The 20,415-nt window shown below is 41.5% G+C and overlaps 1 protein-coding gene across 7 annotated transcripts in view; it reads right to left on the reverse strand.

The window, feature by feature from the left end:
- The window catches only part of SYNRG (synergin gamma), a 43,687-nt gene extending 24,381 nt beyond the window's left edge, over nt 1-19,306 (reverse strand). For 2 of the 7 annotated variants that reach the window (XM_074845475.1, XM_074845473.1), the window contains exons 1-12: nt 19,168-19,268; nt 14,549-14,589; nt 13,080-13,198; nt 11,056-11,186; nt 10,616-10,721; nt 9,904-10,015; nt 8,463-8,762; nt 7,505-7,729; nt 4,946-5,023; nt 4,047-4,243; nt 2,935-3,183; nt 1,982-2,118 (exon numbers count right to left, since the gene is read on the reverse strand). In XM_074845475.1, coding sequence (XP_074701576.1) covers nt 1,982-2,118; nt 2,935-3,183; nt 4,047-4,243; nt 4,946-5,023; nt 7,505-7,729; nt 8,463-8,762; nt 9,904-10,015; nt 10,616-10,721; nt 11,056-11,186; nt 13,080-13,198; nt 14,549-14,589; nt 19,168-19,268 — 1,796 coding nt within the window. Of the gene's footprint in view, nt 1-1,981; nt 2,119-2,934; nt 3,184-4,046; nt 4,244-4,945; nt 5,024-7,504; nt 7,730-8,462; nt 8,763-9,903; nt 10,016-10,615; nt 10,722-11,055; nt 11,187-13,079; nt 13,199-14,548; nt 14,590-19,167 lie in introns of all 7 variants that reach the window. The other 5 variants (XM_074845479.1, XM_074845478.1, XM_074845474.1 and 2 more) reach the window with 4 other exon arrangements.
- Between the last annotated feature and the right edge of the window lie 1,109 nt (nt 19,307-20,415).

Consider the following 20,415-nt stretch of genomic DNA (forward strand, 5'->3'; position numbering starts at 1 on the left):
CTTTTGATTATATTTCATTACATATTGCAAAATTAAGAGAATGAAGTGACACCACTGTTCAAAAGGATAACTCTGAATTTCTGTCAGTGCAAATCAGCGAGTTTAGGAAGCTATCTAATTAGCAAAATACGGATTAGCCCACCGCTACACAAGCAAATCTTTTTGCACATAAACACAGTCTACTTTATATAGTAAAACTGCCATAATAACCTAACACCATGTTAGCAACTGCTGTAAAATTTAGAAGACGTTCTGCGAGAGCTCTGCGCCCTCCACACAAGCCCCCTTATCAGACCTTGGCAGCTCTACAGAACAACATCCTTTACATATGAATGATGCGTTTTACCTCTCGTTTATGTCATTCAATACCATGCACATTGAAAACGTGAATGAATTTCTATGGCGTTCCTTGGCCTGAAGCAAGAATCTTTCCAGAGCCATTTAAATCTCCTTATCAGCAGCCTACAAGCAACATACAAACCCAGCACTTGCACACACGTGCTAATGATGGTCTGTGATGCTTGCAGACAGACAGTGCAATGTCAAAAAAATATAGCTTAGGGTAATATAATTAAATTTCACATCACTGCAAACCAGGCTATTAGATATGCAATCTTGGCAAATGTAATGGTTAATCATCTGTACTCTACAGATGGCTTTTTTTTTAAATAAAGCTCCATAAGCAATTAGATTATAGCTCATTGTAACATTCTGTTCAAAACTGAATGCTTTTACAGCTGAATAAAGAGAACTGCTGCAGTGGAAAAGAAACACCATTTTAAAAAAAAAAATATATACATATTTTTTTAATGATTCCCTTGTGGAATTTACAAATAACGTTTCTGTTAAAACTTTCAGCAGCAGAATAGCTTTAATTGCAGAATGATGTCTAACACAAATGAAGATATACTTAAAATAGAGCATCTTCAGATGCACGTGGCATTGATTTACATCAGCAAAATTTAATTTCTCCATACAATCCCGTTAGGCACGGTGTAACAGAACAATTTGTTTTAGTATTCCCATTTGACATCACTGTTGAGGGAGCAACTGGTAATCGCTGCTCACCTGGAAAGCACTAGTTCTATTTGCAACGGAGAACAGTCAGTTCGATACACAGAAAATTTGTATGTCTACAATTAGACACCTGGGAGGTACATAAAAGTTTGCCATGTGCAGCAAAAGGAAACAACACTGAAATTTTGTAGTCACAGGACTTTGAAAGATTAATTGTAAACTCTGAAAGGGAGTAAACATGCTTACTTATTTTGTTATACAAAATGAGCCTGATCTGGAATTACATTTTGGCAGTCTCCCAAATGAAAAGCCAAGATTGCTGAAGTCTGAATGAGATTTCAGCTGAGATTTATAGTCAGTTAGCAAAAGTTTAAGCACTGGCCAGACAAACAATAGAAATAACAAAAACCCTGTCCACTGGAGTTCTCAGTCATTTAAGAGTACAATGTTGTGCTCTTTGTGTGAATTTTGGGGTCTATATTCAGGGCCTGAAGAAAGACCTTGATGTCAGCAAATGGTTTCTATCATCTCCAACAAACACGGGGTCACACTTTTAATGGCAGCACACAGCACTGAATGCAGAACTCCTCTCTCCCAGTGTATTTTTCTGAATAGCTTTACATAAGATTTTTGCCTCAATGCACAGTATGAAGTAACTTTCAATTGCCTGGGCAGTAGTATAAACACTTGAAAACCTATCCCCAAACCTTGTAAACGCAATTTACCTCAGCATGATGACTAGAATGCTAAAGAATGGCCAACCACCTATGGCACATCAAATGTCGTTTTTGATTCAGAAAGCCTAATTGTACTTGTAACAACCTTCAAAAGAAACTGTCAGAGTAGACGTGTCAGGTGACAGAAGAAAATTACAGGCTGGAAAGCTACCCACAAGAGAGGAAAACATTTCATTTCTTAAAAGAGTTCTAAAATACTGAAGGAGTGGAAATCAAGGATCTGCTACCTGCTCCGGTGCTGTGAACTGGCTGCTTTGGAGGAGCCAGCTACATCCCCTTGGAAATCAGTGAAAGAGTCATCCAGTGAGCCAGACTTTGAAGCATCTTGAAACTCCTGGAAGTCATCATCTTCTGCTTTTACTACCTGAGTTAGAAACAACAATGTAAATTGCTACACTGTTGTCTTTTTAAATTGTCATATGGGGTGAAAGCAGTTCAGAGTAGCTGATTGACTCAAGAGGGGGGGAAAAAAGCAAAAGAGGGAAAAATCCTTTCCACGTTAGCATGTAAAATTAGCATGGTCAGTGTTTCCACTTCACCTGCAACTCAAAACACACACAAGGTGTACAGGACTACACGTAGTATGCCCAAAGAACGGGTGAATAAGGAACAGTACTCCTTTCACATTAAATGTATTCTTGATCATAGCCATGTAATCTTTTAATACGCAACAAATATTAATCACTTAAGTCAATCAATAATTTAAAATCAATAGACACAGCAAAAGCATCAGAATAAATATTTTCCAAAGAAGGATGAACCATATTTGCAAACAGCAAAATTTATCCCCCACATGATTTACAGTGTTGTAAACCAGAGGTTTTCATAGCTCTCAGCTTCTCCTGAAAACTCAGACTTATTTTACCAGCTACTAGCATCTGCTGTGTAAAATTCCATTTTACGTGCATTACAAAATCCTAACTACAACTGAAATCCTCCTTCGATGCAGTTTGTCATGGAGAACGCTTTTGTACCTCTTCTAATGCCACCAGAAAGAAACAGGAAAAATAAAAGCACATCCTTAGCGGCGTGACTTCATGCTTTCAGATGTCATGGGTCAGATTTCAGCTCGTTTTTGGTGTTTACTTAAAGCCTGTTGCCACTACATAGCGTTAAACGAGCCGGGCTCATTCTCTTTCCGGGAGAAGGGAGATTTGGCAGGCAAGAAGAGGGAGCTAACCTGGCTGGGCTGGTAGGGCGGCACAAAGCCTCCGGAAGGCTGTCCTGCAGCTCCGCCCGCCGGTGCCGTGATGCTCATCCCCATCACGGCCGGCCCGATGCTGAGAGGCACGGAGACCTGCGGCGCGGAGGGCAGCAGGGGCTGCGGGCTCACTGCGGCAGGCAGTGGCAGCGGAAATCCAGTTAAAGTAGGAACGGGGGCAGCTGGAAACTGGTTTAACACGTCAGGACTCACTGCAGGGATTCCTCTCTGCAAAGGCAGAAAAGCAAAGACAACCATACACACGTGGCCACATCAACAGAAAGGCTTACTGCGGCCTCAATTCCGGTTTCTAGCTTGTATTACTGAAATCATGGAAGGGCAGGGTACTGGTCAAGCTTCAAGCAAACCTTCCAAAGCAAAATATGCTATCAGAAGCCTCAATAAGTGAATCCCACCCTGATGGCTGGAGTTACACAGAGGCTCATGATACCTGCCTGGGTGGGCAGAGGCTCAGCATTCACCAACCCAGTAAGCCCTGGCAAGCAGAGCTATGCTGTGCCCGGTGTGCGCTCTGCTGTCCTTCCCACACACCACTCCCACAAGGTACCTCACCTTCAATCCTCATCACTCGAGACATCTTGCCTTAGTTTTCATACAGGGCTGGTATCCAGAGATAAACTGGTAAGAGATGACACTATGCTGACAAAGAATGGAAGCCTAAAACTAACACTCCACTGGTTCAGGAGAGAGGTAGCAAGTCTAGCTCTTTGCAGACTGAGGGATACAGGAATATAGTTTGGGATACCATATAGTTTGAGGAAAACAGATGTGCATACAACAGAAGGAAAACTGCCAGTATTTTCTACTAGAAATACAAGTAAGTGCGTTTGGTAGGTATATCTAAGAACTACCCTCAGCTGACACTAAAGAAAGGAGTAACTGAAATGTAACTGCAGGGGATGAAGTTATAATCCCACTGAAGCTACAAGGGGAGTTTCTCCTCTGGACTTCAACAGAAGTAGTATTTTACTACAGGTGTGCTATACCAGCCACTTGTGCTAACACACAACCTACAGCAGATTAGTGAAGCCATCCACCTTTTGCGCTCACCTCCCAGGCCTCAGTCGTACCTGAGTTACGGCTATCATCGCCAGGACAGCGTAGAGCTCTTCCTTTGTCAGCTTCCCCGGGGTCGTACGGTTGGCTAAAGCCCATATCTGCCCCAGGGTCTCTCTGGGCAATCCAGACGACATCAGTATGGGATAGAGTTTAGCTGTATCTATTCCAGCAGGAGTCAAAGTGGTTTCTAAAATTTTCTTATACAAGTCTGTTAAGAGGGAGTCAGTATTAGACAGTGACAACTGCTGTTTTCAAGTGAATTTAGGATGTCTTTTCTATTTTGTCTCAAACTCAACATTGTATCAAATTAATAACACTCAAAGTGCATTCTGGCATTGTATTGTATCATCATGTTTCATCTAAATGCGTTATTGGATGGTCTTTACAGACAAGTTTAACACAAGCAAACAAATATTTTATATAAAATACACTCAGTGCTCCATTTCAAAACATGATTCTTCAATGAAATTGCAGGATAATCCCTATAAAAAGATAGTTATAACAGCTTTATGTATTTAAACCTCAGTGTAATCAATACTTACTACAGCATGTAATTTTCTATTTACTTGTTATTTGCATATACAAGATAAATATCCTTACGAAATGAGCCTGCTTAATTACAAGAACGCCGAAAACCAGACTACCCATGAAGCAGTGTTATCAGTGATGCAACCTCTACTAGCATAATCTGCTGTCATAACAAATTCTAGATTAAACATTTATCATGCTCGAATAAAAACCATACTTTTCCAAATGCAGATAAAGCCACCATAAATATGTAACATACCAAAGACACAGGATTCATTTGATGACTGAAGAATAATGCTTTGATCAATAAATGGCAACATAAGCACACGTTCATTCAGACCTCACACTGCCCACTTGGCTAAACGCCCACTTTCTTGTTTACCTGGGACCAAGCTATCGTTGTAAATCCAAGGAGGCATCATTTGCTGAATTGGGTCCTGTGAAGGGAACACTCCAACACCTACACGTATACCATTCAGTAAGAAAAAGACAGAGAGTTGTATTAGGATATACCGATTCAGAGCATAAACATCTTAGAGACTAGATCACAGCTGGTCAGTAGCTTTTAGCATTTCAGGCAAAGATTTCAGGTAGGAATCACCATGCTCAGAGGAAAACCAGCTACTGCAGGAGTATATATTTCAACATAATAACTGGAATGATTTGGCAGTAGCAGCAAGAAAATAGTTAACTATATAATGAAATAAGGAGCTCCTCATCTGCCTCCCTCTTAATTTCTAGTTGTACAGAAGCTCAAGTCTCATTGCCTCTCAAAATTTCATAGCTGCACCTTATCAAATTTAGTCTTCCCATCAACTATATGCTATTAGGGCTACTTGTGGAATAAATAAATTCATACCTACCATAAGAACCACAGTGTTCCAGCAGAACATCCTGATCAGGGAAATCCACAAACAGCCCATTAGACTGAATCTCAGCAAGATCTTATCCTGTGTTCACAAAAACGTATCCACTGCCCCAGTGCTCCCAGTCTTCAGATCCAGGAGACATCCCAGCTGCCTTCACTACTACAGGCTTCCACAGCACGATCTGCCACACTCTACTCCCTGCAAATTGGTTATTTCCTTCTCCACTGTGTGGACTCTTCCCCTCAGTCTCATGGTTTTACTTCCTATCTAGTCTCCCTGAGCAGATTTTATGCTCATCTTGAATGAAGCTCTGACAAAAATCAGAAGCATTTCAGATTTCATTGTCTTTTGCAGTGCCCTTGCATCTCCTCATCTTCTACATGGATTCTCTCCTGACTGCAGTCTAATTTCTAATCATCCCACAACTCCAAGTACATTTTAATATGAGCAATTCCTTCCATTTCACCAGCCAAGTAAAATAAATTTGCTACTTCCTCCAGTCTCATTATTCTTCAGCTTTAACCACCCCTCCATACACTTCTGCATCCTACCTATTCTGGCTTCTCATCCTTGAATCTCTCTGACAAAATTCAGCCCCTTAAAAATCAAGTAATTTGAGAAGTGAAAAGGAATTTGCAGGCATATTTAGTTGATAGATATGAGAGTCTTACTTAAAACTTTGATAATACCCAGGTGACTAAGGGTCTGCCATTTTTCAGCATTATCACTTAACTACTAAACTTCTGTTCCTCACAAAGTATTTCAGCTCATCCTTCAAAGCACCCTTAACAACATTTGGAACTATTCTTAACTATTGTTGCTCTACATAATCACTTCCAAGGCCACCTTCATCTGCAGGCTGTATTTAAACTCATTCTTTCTCACACTTTTAAATGAAGGCAGTTTCCTGTCTCACTGTGTCGTCCCCACCCCCCTTTTTTTTTTTAAGTTAGGTATCAGGTTGCGTTAGATTTGTACAGAATGAACAATGCAACTGACTGAACTATGAATAAGTGAACAGCTCCTATTTCATGCTGTATATTCTTTAAAGTTAAGTCACTTTTAGCAATTTACTGTGTATTACAATGCCCCTCCACTTATTAGGAATGTTCAGTCAGACCATTTAATTTCATCCAATAATGTTTTCTAAATATATTTGTCTTATTTTTCTAAATATATTTTTCTAAATATATTGGAAAACACTTGAAAGCAACATACCCAATGACTGAGGAAAGGAACACATGAGTTTAGTAATAAAAAGTTACAGTACTTCTAGGAAAGTGCCCAATTCAATTATCTACAGACCAGGAGCCTTCTCCCCCTTCTCCATCTCCTCTCACCTCCCCATAAAGTGAGCTTACACAAAGGACTACATGCATTTTATCATACTTGACTACAGTGGAGCCCATGTTTCATGTAACTCTTGAGTACAACATCAGAGAACTAATCAAGGTGCACCAGAGACCTTACATCTATTTTTGATTGGAATAAAGCAAAACCAAACAGTCAATAGTCAGCTTTAATAAAATCCAAATTGGAACTAAAGCTTGCTTAAAGTTTTCACCTAGTGCGGCTTTTTAAATTTTGATCCCTAAAGCACAGATAGTTTTAGACATAACACATGAGGGGCAAGTTGTCTAGGAAACAAGTATTAACTAGCTAAAAGTTTTAACCTAGCAAGATTTTATCCCCTCAAAGTTAAATGATGAAAACCCACCATGACATTGACCATCTTTAGTAAAAAATTACCTTAAATAATTAAAAAAAAAAAATCTTTAGAGAGCACATCTTTTTTTTTCCCCCAAGAAAGAGGATAGAATATTTTAAAACAGCAAACCTGATTAAACAAACATGTTAAAGGTGATTACAGCAGTAAACTCACGTGGAAAAAGTTCAGAGCAAAATCGTAGTTGTTACACTTTTAGCAAGGAGCAGGAGGCACTGACATATTATTCAAGCAGGCGTTCAGAGCAAAATTATGCAGGATTGGCCTTAGAATTAGTGTACAGAGTGTTAGCATTCAAGCAGCATCTTATTAGATTTAAATTCTGTCAAATGTTTCATTTGCTCACCACACTCTTCAACTGCTATGTTTTGTTCTGAAGCCTTGTGCACCTCTGCAGCAGTGGTACCACTTTCATGTCCACCTACAACATCCCAGTCACTGATGGTTAGACTGGGATGAACTTGGCTCGCAGCCGAGGCTTTGTGCCCAACTTCAGATGTTTTAAGTTTGCTTTGCTCTTGTTCAGGTTCATTTGAGCCATTATCTAAGATTTTCTCCTCCAAGGAAGAGCCTGAATAAACAGCAGGAGGAATTATTTATATTATGTTATTAACCACCCAGATTGCAATTCCACACTTTCAAAGGAAAAGTATCACTGGTACCACTGGTGAGTTATCAAGATGAGTATCCATCCCAGCTCAGCACCACCCTGTTCAAACACTTTTATAGCCCGATTCTGCCCTTTACTTACCATGCATACACAACCAGTTCAACAAACAAAAAGCAACAAATAGGAGAAGGAATACATGAAACTATTTTCTGTATTAGGATTATCGTTGCACAATCATCTAGGCATCAGTAGCAGAAGTGTCCAGTATCTACTTATATCTGCAAAATTCTTCATGTTAATCTCACCGACATCCATTTAGCCTCCAAGGGAGGAAGCACACAAGTGCTCCACATTAACATATTAGTTATTTTTTACACCACCATCTCAACTGTATCTTTTTCTATCACACAGACTTACGAAGATGCTAGCACACCAGACTTAATCCACTTAAGATCAGCCATGTGCACATTTAGCAATCTTTGGATCCACATGTGATTTGCTTTTACAGTGTGGTTCTAAGGGAAGGAAGAAGGGGACTTAAATCATCTTCTCCCATGGATCAGCAGGTTTCTGCTTAATTGCCTATATATTACTTCTTTCAACCAGACTGAAAAAAACCCCAAGCAAATTAAGTAAAGACTCTGTGTAGCTCTATGACAGAATGTGACATGTAAAAAAGATACTTTAGAGTTACCTGTTTTATGGATATTGGGTGAAGATGCAGAGGTAGGAAAATAGGGAACCTGCCCAGTTGTACCATGCAGGATGGGTAACACTGGAGGCTGGGCTGGAGGGAGAGGTTGGACCACAGCCTTTTCTGAAAGCAGCTGCCCAGCCTCAGTAGTGGAATGGAAAGGCTGAAAAGGCTGAGAGGTGGGTTGAGGCACCAGTTTGGGGATTTCAACAGGCCCTTGTATAAAGTCACTAAATTCTTCATCATCGAGAAAAGCAGAGTGGGAAACAGATACAGCAGAATGGGATGATGTGGGGTGATCTGTAAAATGGAATGAACACACAATGCAAAGTGATGAGGAAAAAGGTTCATGGGTGGAAAGGCAGGAAGAGGGGCAAATCCTAGGTATACACAGCAAATGGGCGAGGGGAAACAGCCGAGGATGCATTACTTGAGAGATGGGAAGAGTTGTTATTGTCAGCATAACAAACACATAAGGTAAAACTGAGCAGCCACTTCCAACCGTGCATCTTCTCTCGATTTTTATGATGTAAACACTTTGATTGAAGCTCGATTCCTTACACTGGCTATGGAAGTATTCTGTTTGTTTTAAACAGACTGGGTCAAAACAAATCAAGAAGTAATATTTCAAACTGGATATAATGAGGGTGTGCGTGGGGGGACATTCTCCCTCAAAGGAGTGTTTTATCCTCAAAAGCTAAATAATATATCATAAGATACGTAAGAAACACGTACTCATTTAGACAATCTGCTGTTTGACCCCTTCCATGGTTACCCATTTTAACAGAACTGATGATGGAAAATTGTCAGAAACCACCTGTAACTTCAAAATTATCAAAGAGCAAATCCACACTAGAGATTAAGATTTTATATAGAAAAAACCTTGTCCAGATAAGCTTTGTTTCAGGCTAGACACAGAACAAACTATACTACAACCCACAGGAAATCTTTAGTAGTAATTGTTACAAATGTAGTAATTACTGAGAAGAGAATACAGAAGGCTTCGGCCTGACCATGCCCAGGCGATGGTGCCCAAGTAAGCTGTTACAGTACACTGAAGTCATTATAGAGTGTTCTGATCATTCTTAGCACTTGTATAGCACCTCTGGGCTTCAAAAGCACTCTGCCAAACATTAATTAAAGCTTTGACTAGAAAAGAACACACACATTATCAATTTCCATGGTATTTCACATTAAGCACAGCACATTCAGCTTTCTTTTAAAGATTTCCAGTCTTCTAATAAAAGCTGGTATCTAATATTTCACCCTCCTAACCTGACCAAGCAAACAGTTGCGAGAATGACACTTTATTTTACAAAACAGTTAATCCACTCACTTTGTACCACCAAATAAAAATACTTCGTGGAATTAGTTCCCCCTGCTGAGGATTTCAAACATTACGAGTTTTATTTTCAGTTGGAAGATGAGAAAAATGACAAACCTGGCTTTTTTGGATGCGATGCTGGTGTTGGGTGCATTTTAGCATCTCTAGAAAAACCATCTAAATTTCCTTTAATGGCTTCCAAAGCATCATCTCTGCTTTTTTCACCTGTCTGAAACACCACAGAACACATTTTTAAAAATTCATGGAACAGTTCAGTTTTCTCTCAATATCTACACTGCTTTGGTATAAAAATCAGCAATGCCTGCTGTTAGACTAAACCCTTCTTTCTCCAGCAGTGCCTTCTTGAAGCATATCAACAATAACTCCCATATTTAGAAAGCATTTATTTTGCAGACTACACCATAACAGTGTTTCTCAGTCCTCAGATACAGCTTTATGCACAGGATCAATACACAAACCTTACTCACTATTTGTATCCTTGCAAAGCCTTCGAGTTCATTGCAAGTACCCAAAACTTTGGGCAAAGTTAACAAACAAGCCACCAAACATTCTTGATTCCAGAAACTCAATCTGTTCCCAAACGTTACACAACAGGTTGGTTTATTTTGTCCAAAAGCTGATTTCATTTTCAACACCAGACTTTGTTTACATTACACCAAGAGTGTGTAAAGGACTGACTATTCCAGATGCTTTTCAAGATGTAATCTGACGTCTCATGTAAGTTCCCCACCTATTTGCTTGTTGAAAGAGACCATCCCATTAAAAAAAACCTGAAGAAGGAACACCCCACTTATTATTTAGGACATACCTTAGGTTTCACACTGCTCAGGAGCCTCAGCTTCTGTTTCTGCTCCTCAAACTGGCGCCGTTTTCTTTCTTCTTCTAAGAATTTCTGCTGGTGCTCAAACCTCTTCCTGAAACAAAATGATTTAAAAAAAAAAAATCTAAAAATAATTTTTCACTACAATTTTCGTGGCAAGCTTCTGCTTGATTTTTCCATTTCTTGTGTCCAAATTCAGACGGCTTGGAGCACACATTTCTACTTCTTCACAGAGCTGTATGACAGCCACCACTAACTTCATAGATGGCCTTCAAATGCAATGGAATGATCTCAACAATATTCTACAGCCCTAAATGGACTACTTCTCTAGAGAAACTATTAGTATTTTTACTGAGTGAACCACCCCTCCAGACTACATCTCCCCCTTAAAAAAAGAATTTCGGAAGAGTCAGTAAAGCATCACTTACTGCTGCTCCTCTGCAAACTGCTTCTGCATGTCAGGGGTGTACTGCGGGGCTGCTGGGCGCATTCCCAAGAAAGAAGCCTGTCCCATGTAAGGCATTCCGGTCGCTGGCATCGGCCCTAAGGGCATGCCACCCTAGAACAAATCAATAACGCAACGCCAAGATTTATTTTTTTCCATAGAAAAAGCCAAACCACTGGTAATTACACCCTGCCAAATTGCAAACTAGGTAAGTAAGCGTTAAGACTAGTTGGATGAGCAGTAGATGGCACTCTTCCCTCTCAGTTAGGAGCTACAATTCTGAAAGGATGGCAGAAAACGATGGTCTGGTCAAACGCAAAAATCAAGACTCCAAATCCATACAACCTACCCCAAGAGCAGGAAGGTTACAGGCATCCTACAGTGCTACACATGGTTCAGCACCACACTTTTGGGTTTTCTTGGGGTTTTTGTTTCCTATTCTAAGTGATTGCATAATAATTTTAAATTCCCTGCTGGAGGTGCACACTCCTAACCAACAATGGATGCTGGCAAAACGTGGTCTAGTCATTTTGCAAACATAGCTTATCCACGGGTCCAAGGGAGGGAGACAGTATACAACAGCCAAGAGGAGACTTGTCTGAATAAACTGCATCTGTATTGGAAACGTTTGCTGAGAAATATATTCTGGTACAGTTATAGCAGCAAAGCTCGTCTAGTAGAGAAGGGACCAGAAAATAACTTACTTTTATTACCACTCATTTTGTATCTGGTATCAGAACACGTAGGAAGAGAACAAAAGTTGTTTATTATTTTTAGACCAGCTCTCATAAAAACATCTTCCTACTATAAATTTTATAAAATTAATCTAATAAATTCCAGGTGGGGGTGGAAAGAGAAGGGAGTGTAAGGAGATGGCAAGATACAATAAATTCAATTTGTCACACAGCAATTTGGCTACCAAGCCATGCTGAAATATTAAATCTCAGCAAAGTGCAAATTTGTACATAAGCACATATGGTGCTAAATAGAAAACAAAAGATTAAAAGAGAGAAAACATAGTATTAGCTACTCATATTTCATTCTTATTCGTCAATTAGCAACAGCAGAGTTAAAGACAAAGTTACTTTAAGCAAGAAAAGAATGAGAATGAAACACAGGAAGTAGGACAAACGGGAAAACCGGTCATGTGAGAAAATACAGCACGTTTAAAAGATTCATCGCTCCCTAGAACAAGGTATTTAAAACAAAGTTTATGAATTGCCACCTACACTCAGGAAACTTAATTCTATTAAGTTCAGCATCTGAGTTACAAAGGGATAGAACAGTTCAGTGAATTGGTCATGATCAATCAGGTTGTGTACACAGCCACTTCTTATCAGCTTATATAGGTCTCATTTAAAATACTACCCAACACGCCACCTTAATGGTAAGTACATAAAACCAAAGCAAAAGAAGAAAAAGCGTGAAGCGAAATTAAAAAGACAGAAGAGGTATCTTGTGGGAGTTTTGAAGGATAGTTACTTAACAATTCAACACTATTACTAACCACACTTTGGAGTAGGTGGCACCTGGTAGCTTTTCAACATCTCGCTGGTGCTTTTGTTTCCTTTCCTGTTCAGAGACCGTGCTTCTCTTAGCACACTTTGGTGTCATAACACGTATCATGAAATGAAAGTTCAGATTCTGACATCTTTGAGTGGGCTGTAATGTCCAAGTTACTTTAAATATTACTGATGCTGTCCGTACACTACACCCTCACTTCTCTCTATTCCACAACAGTGAGTAATGTATGTGAAACTCCCCCACTCTCTCTATCTAGATCCCCACAAACCCTGGAGAATTCTTTAAATTATAACAATTATCTTCAAAGAGAATACTATGAAACATGATGTCCCACTACAGACTAATACCCACACTTACTTCAGGTCCTAGCCAAGTTCCACCCTCTTACCCCACCGTGGTTGTGAGAGGTCTATGGCACCAGCTGCCACCTTTCAGACAAGCACCAAGGTACCTCATTTCAGTCCCCATTTCACAGCCACGCACCTGCATGGTCATGGGTCCAGGAGGCATCTGAGAACCGTAATTCATTCCCATCATGCCTGGCAGATTGGACTGCATGACAGGAACCATTGGAAATCCTTGCTGTTGCATAGGAATCATCCCTACAAGGAAACATTTAACAAGGTAAGCTCCCAGATAGTGTTAAAGCTTTTTTTTCCCCCTGCCTTTTTGTTTTGTTGGGTGGTTTTTTTTTGGTTTTTTACCCTAAAGCAGTGAAGGAAAGGAAAAAACTCTCACTCTTGATGGACTGTTTAAAAAATAAAAAAATATGCTACACTGCAGGCAGCTACAGAATTTCCTTAGTTTAGACAGTGGTCAGCCTAAGGAAAGAAACATTATGGGGCTTTCCCAATAATTAAGCTGATGAATTCTCCCATCATCCTAAGGATTCTCTGTGGGTTTCTTCCCTTTTAATTTTTGAAAGGGTCATTTCCAATTAACAAGATTTAATTAACCTGGTTGAGTGATGCTGATAATTGTCCATTTCTCTTGAAAGGGAAAACTTACAAACTGGCAGCTTTTGAAGATAAGTCTTGGGAAATAAACTCATCATTTCACAATACAACCTCACACTCTGATCAGGCTGGATAACTTGTCTGTAGGTTCATTAACTCACTACATAAATTAGAATAGTTACAATATTTGTCAGTAAAAGCTAAACTTCAACAACATTGGACAAATCAAGTTGGAATGTATTAATACACTAAATAAAGCCAAGTGAATTACGTTTTAGTATTTTCATACCTCATATTTTGCTATCTTGGGAGACATACACCAACTACATTTGTTACCAGCAGACCGTGAGATAATTATAACTGTGCATAACTGAACATCACACACAAAAGTGCTCCAGGAAGGACGTGACACACTCAGGAATAATCCATAAATTAGTCCCCAAGACTTTTTATAAGAAAACTCTCCACTTTCCCTACAAGTTCTCTCCATATTTTCCATTAATTAAACAGCACTGCAACAGGAATGAGAACAAAGGTAATTTAAGGCTGAGGCTGTCCTATTGTATTAATACTTTCCACACAGGTTGTGACTCTTGTCCCAGGGTCTTGCTGTGCTTTGTAAATATTTACCAGGTCTTGCAACACCCACACAATATGGGTATACACAGCTGGTAGATGAAGCATAAAGAGGTTAAATACCACACTCAAAATAACACCAAAATCTTAAAGGCAAATTCAGGTTAAAAATGGAGACGTACTTTTCCTAGACCTTTAATCTAGCATTCTGGTAACACTGCTTCTTCAACAACGCATAAAAAGTTTTATAAATAGAGTTGCAAGAGTCAGCTTACCGGTACTGAATTCAAGAAGAAAAACAGCTATGGAGTTCAATTAATAATCACACTTCTGAGCATCAGTGCAGCACTATTTTAAGTTGTTTAATGCATCTAAACAAAGTAAGGAACTCTGTGCTCAAAATTTTAAGTTCGTACATACCTTGAGGGGGGCCTAAACCACCAGCGACAGGAAACATGAAGCTGGAGGAGGAAAAAAAGAGTCCATGAAAGTCTATCATTTTAGTGCAAATATAAACGAACGAAAACGTACCTCGACTTGCACATCAACACCACACCCCCAAAGCCTCCCACCTCCTGGTCAGCACTTTCATCTGCTCCTGCAAGTCTCACAGAACCCAACCAGACCACGGGGAAAAGGCCGCCCCCTCCCAGGGATCCCCCAAAGCACTGAGAGTCCCACCAGCACTGTCAGCGCTGTCACAGGCTGTAAAGCAAGGAAGAAATACATCTTATCCTTCACAGCAGCACTAAAATGGCTTTGAGTCATCGACATCACCCACAAGAGAGTTTCGGCACCTACGCAGATTGGTAACAGGTCAGTTTGTTAGTGTAGGCTAGGCCTCCTAGCACCGCAGAATGAATAAGCGTCTCCTGTTGGAAGTATCTGATTCAGCAAGACCATTAACTGCACCAGACAATAGTTCTCAGCTGCTTAGTAACAGTTTTCTGCAGAGAGATAAACTATCCATGAAACCCCGTCACTTCTGCATTTTTGCCCCCTTTGAAACACTAAGTATCACCAAATAATGGAGTTTCTATTTTCTCAGTTACATCTAATTACAAGAAAAATAGTGCCTTGGAATAAATATTCATTCAAGTATCAAGGGCCAAGCGCACCTGGAGGAAGAACTGTTAAAACTTCAGCTGGATTCATAATGAAAATTGCTAGCCCTTCCTTTCAAACGGAAGCATGTGCTGTGCTGCCAAACGGCAAAAAAGGACCTAGTTTAAACATCTCATTTGCAAGCAACTCTCAGAAAACCCACGTCAGCAGTAATTTACCAAACAAGAACCTCACTCAGTGTCCCAGGCAGCTATTACATCAAAATGCCATGAAAGAGAAACACACTTATAGATATTCAATATTCCTCAGCCTGAGAGGGTGGATGTAAAAGAAACTGCCTAAGAGTAAAGGAGAAAATGTGATCATAAATGACTGCAGACAGTTTTTCAAAACCTGCAGGAAGTTCCGAAAGCCAACCTGGTTTATAAATATGAAAGAGCTGTGTAATATGAGTACCAAGATAAAATAAGGGATTTAAATTATGCATTTATCCAGGAGCAAATTGCACCTACCCACTATACAGACAGCAGGTTACACGGTCACCAAGACAACCTGTATTACTCTTCATTTTATCCTCTAACTCAGAACCTTCTTCATACCGAAGCTGCTTCTTTTACCCTGACCACTATGTGCTAATTTCTCCTTCCACAATAACACACACCTACACCTTCCACCAGGTCCAGGTCTTACTGTCCTAAATCACCACCATTTTTGGTTTCTCTCTCTGAAGCGCTGTGCAGATGCAGGCTACCTCATCCCAAAACAAGCGCTGGGCTTCTCTGGATCGGGTTTGGTTCACACGGTTCACGCTGCGGCCAAGGTCTAGTCAACTGATGGGTGTTCAATATGGTCATTTTTAATCCACTTCTTAGCACACAAATATTAACATCATGAAGACAAGCAGCTGACTGAAAACCACAGAGGGACCCGTGACTGAACTCCGGAGTCGGTCAGAAAAGCTGTTTTCTCCACTCAGGGGCCGAAACTCAGTGAATTAACTGGATTTTTGCCTGCATTTGGTTTCACCTATGGAAACAGTTTTCAGTACAGAACCCCTCCTCGGCAATATACCCCCTCAAAACGTGTGCAAGTTGAGATGTGTAGAGCTTTTGTCATAAGCCAGATCTGCAAGTGGAGCAATTTTAGGCATAATAAAAATACACCATTCTTAGTTTAGTCAGAATGATGAGATATTAAAAGTTATTTTTGAGAAGCTCACAAGTATGGAAAAGTGCTCGTAGCTTTGTGTTCTCTCTTCTTGTTGGTGAATCCGGTCAACAAGAATTCTTCCAAATCAGCAAATGGAACGTAAACCGAACAAGCATAGCAAGGTACCACTGCTTGTTGGAAGCTAATAAAGGCCAGACTATTAAATATTTATTCCTTTCTACAGAGCTCCTGATTTATTTATAAGTCTCTGTTGAAAAACAAAACAAAACAAAACAAAAAAACCAAAAAAACCAACCCTGCAGCTAATTAGAGGGTACTGGAAGAAGAGCAAGTTAAAAGTAGTAAAGCAAGCTCCTGCTGCACAGCACTCTGTACGCGCGGCTCGGATTCATCACGGACCTCGCTCCAAAATTTAGCCGTGCAACTGTCAGCATCAGCCACACATGCTCGTACATAAACCCCGTCAACCTCTTTATTCAAGCAACAGGAACTTTAGTTCTAAACTGCTTTTCCGAGATGCAAAAGAAGTGCCCACACGCATCTAGTTAAAGCGGCTGAGTCTCATTGCTGAGAAAGCAAGCTAAGGCACAGGCATTGGAGATTAACTGAAGCTCTACAGGAAACCACTGAACTCAATAACCATGTAGTGATAGAAGCAGCGTCACAAGTAACTTTCTTTTAAAGAAAACATTTTAATTCAAATTACCTCACAACACCACCACTGACAGGAGAATTAAAAACAAACAGACAAAATCAGAACAGTCTCTTTGTTGTTTGGTTTTTTTTTTTTTTTTAAAAAAAAAAAAAAAAAAAAGACAAGCATGATAAATTAAGCTGTCTGTAAGGACCAATATACTACTTGGGGGCTAAAAGAACATTTACAGCCAGCTGACCGTATGCTCTAAAATGATCAAATACACTTTCCAGACAATGGAAACCTTTATGACGCCAGATGTTTAAAATATATAGATTTGATGACTACTATGAAACATGCTATTTTAATATAGCTTCTTTTTATTTCCGCAGTGGATTTTAATGCACCTGCAGACATTTCTGTTGTTCCTAAAAGCAGAAGCATTTTACCACCCAGGTTCATGCAACTAGCCACAATACTTTGGATAACACAGTAAGAAAGTGTAATATATGTGATACACTGCACAAAATAAAATAAATATAAGGAAAATGAAGCAGTTACCCTACAATATAACTCTTAAATTAGTAATATAAAACAAAATTCCTCTCAGGTAAGTATTTTAAATATGGAGCTTCAAAAAAAATAAAACCAACAGCTTCAGTCAAAATGCAGGAGCGTGGGGCAAAGCAACTCCTTTTCTGCATTCATGCTTCACTGTAAAAGCTCCAAACTACACACATTTTCCTATCTACAAGTGGATTTTCAAACCTCTTAATTCCCAATACGTACAACTTTATCAACACAACATAGATTGTCATGTATTTTTGAATGGCAGAAATCCACAACAATTAAAGTGAAACAAGGCAAAGGACCCACAGACACAGAGAACGGAGCTTTTCCTCTACCTCCAGACTTCACTCTCAAAGAAACCAAAATACGAACAATGGGAAACAATGATTTTTAAATCCTTTTATTTTCCAAAACCTATAGTCTGCTGATAACATTTTTATTACTTTCCCATTAAATTGCTGAAGAGGCAGCGGTGCTGTAAGAGGTTAGATGGTTTATCCAGCCCCTTTCAAGAACCGTTTCAGATTTATATACACGGGGAAACACAAAGATAGCGTCCCATCCCTTCCATAGCACGCACAGGCAGAAACATACACTTCAGCTTTTCTCTTCCCAAGTACTCCAGACCCCTTGGATGCTTCTTCCCCAACACAGAGCAGCGACCCAGCTCAGAGAGCTGACGGGGACACCTCGGACCTGTGTCCTGGGGGTGAAGGTCACCCCAGCACAGACCCCCCCCATCCTCACGTTCCCAGTAACGCTGACAACACCATAGGCTTCGGATATCCAAGACAACTCAATGAACTTATTTGTCAAAGGCAAAATGTACCCAGTCTCCCTAGAAGTAGGACAACAGATAAATAGCACACAAGAGCCTACCTTAAAAAAAGAAATTACTAATTCTTCAAAGGTAGCAAAATACAACTTCCTAGCCTTTCCAAAACCACAACGACACATTCACACATCTTTTACCGCTGTTTCTTTCTCCTGACACCATTCCTCAGTCCTCCCTCTTCGCTGAAGTGCCCTTTGTGGGACGGAGGGGATGAGAAATCCCCTCACAGCAGCAGCAGGCGAGCAGAGGCTCCGTCCTGCAGCAGCCACAAACCTGCCCGATGGCGATAACCAACATTTATCGCTGCCGACACCAGCGGCACCCACGCAGGGCTGCCGAAACCCCCAAACCCCTTTTCACCCCGATATTTGAGATTGTGGCCGCGGAGCCTGATGGCAAGTGGGCTACAACTGCCCAAGCCCAGACGAGCTGGGGGATAAGATGGGCTCCCAAAAGGCAAATACATCCCGGCAAAAGGCTGCGTCCCCCCACCCGGGACCCCCACAAATCCCACCCGGGACCCCCCACACCCCGCCTGGGCCCTGAGCCCTCTGCCCCCACATCCCACCTGTACCCCGAGCTCGCACCCCACGAGTCTCCCCCTCACCTCTGCCCCCTCATCGCCCACCACCTCCCGCCATCTCTGCCCCCACACCCCCATCTGTCCTCCTCCTCTCCGCAGCCCCCTCTCACCCTTCACCCCCGCTGGCCGCACCCCTCCAGCCCCGCTCCCCGACACACACACACACACACACACACACACACCCGCCGTGCTCCGCCATCACCGACCTGCCGGCCCCCGCTCCGCCGCCGCCGCCCGCCGCCCCGCCGGCACCCCCCGCGCCGGGTCCCGGCCGCAGCGCCATCTTCCCGCTCCGGTCCCGGCAGCCGCTGTCAGCTGAGCGGCGGCGGCTTCCGGGGCCGGGCCCAGCCGCGGCCCGCCCAGGGCGGGAACACACCCCCGGGCGGCCGGGGACGGGCATCGGGGCGAGGCGGGCATGGAACAGGGCGGGGGGGGGGGGGAAGAGGGGCCCTGCCTTCTCCTCAAGAGCGCTTTTAAAATCGAGGCGGTGCGTTGGTAACGTCAACTCCAGGCGCCTAAAATCTCTTTGCCGCGAAAAAGTGCCGCCCTTCTGCCCAAAGGTGAAGGCGACGCGGGGACACATCCCTGAGGGCTGAGGGGCAGCCCAGCTGCTGCTGAGCGCGCCCCTGGAAATACTCTCCAATACACGGTAACCGCGCCACCCAAAAACCTCAGAAGTACTGTACCAGAAGCGCTCCTGCTGAGGGGCGGTGTGAGGTACTAGATGGTCCCACAGTCGTGCAGAAGCAGCGCCCGGTAAGGTCAGCCTAAGCTTGCTGAAATACAAAAGCATGAAGTCCCTTGGGCAAAGAGGGTGCGCAGCGTGAGAGCCTGTCAGCACTTCGCAGGGGAGTAAATCCTGAAAAAGGCCACTGTTTAAGTGTCTCAATAAGTGAAAAATCACGTTAAAATCAAACCCGGCCTGAGAGAAAGCACTAGATGAAATTTAAGCTCTCACTTTGAAACGAAGTCCCTCAAAAAGGGAACGGCAGCACCTTCTTCTGCAGAATTAAATTGCACAAAGCTGCTCATGATCAAAGGCTGTTTTCTCTCCTGCTACCACTACCAGAATAAGCACCTCTATTCTACACATCAGCAGTGCCTTTAAAGGTGAATATCAGTAATTTCTTACTTTAATTGTTAAACATATTCCACGTGGTATTGATCATCAGTATCTTGCAGCAGGCAACTTGGCATTTATCTGAATATACAACTTAATTTTTATTAAAATATACAGGCAAATTTGTTCATAGATGTCAAAACGAAGACATTATCTCCTATACAACCCAAATGTAAGATGCAATTCTGCAACGAAAGCAAAACCGCCTCTAGCTCAGGAATAAGCAAAACAGGATGCAGAGAGTCTTCAGTTTCTCACAAAACGTCACAGTTGTCAGTTGGGCAGAGCAATTAACACTGCTCTGCTGTAA

The sequence above is a fragment of the Strix aluco genome, chromosome 19, assembly GCF_031877795.1.
Source record: "Strix aluco isolate bStrAlu1 chromosome 19, bStrAlu1.hap1, whole genome shotgun sequence".
Taxonomy (NCBI): domain Eukaryota; kingdom Metazoa; phylum Chordata; class Aves; order Strigiformes; family Strigidae; genus Strix; species Strix aluco.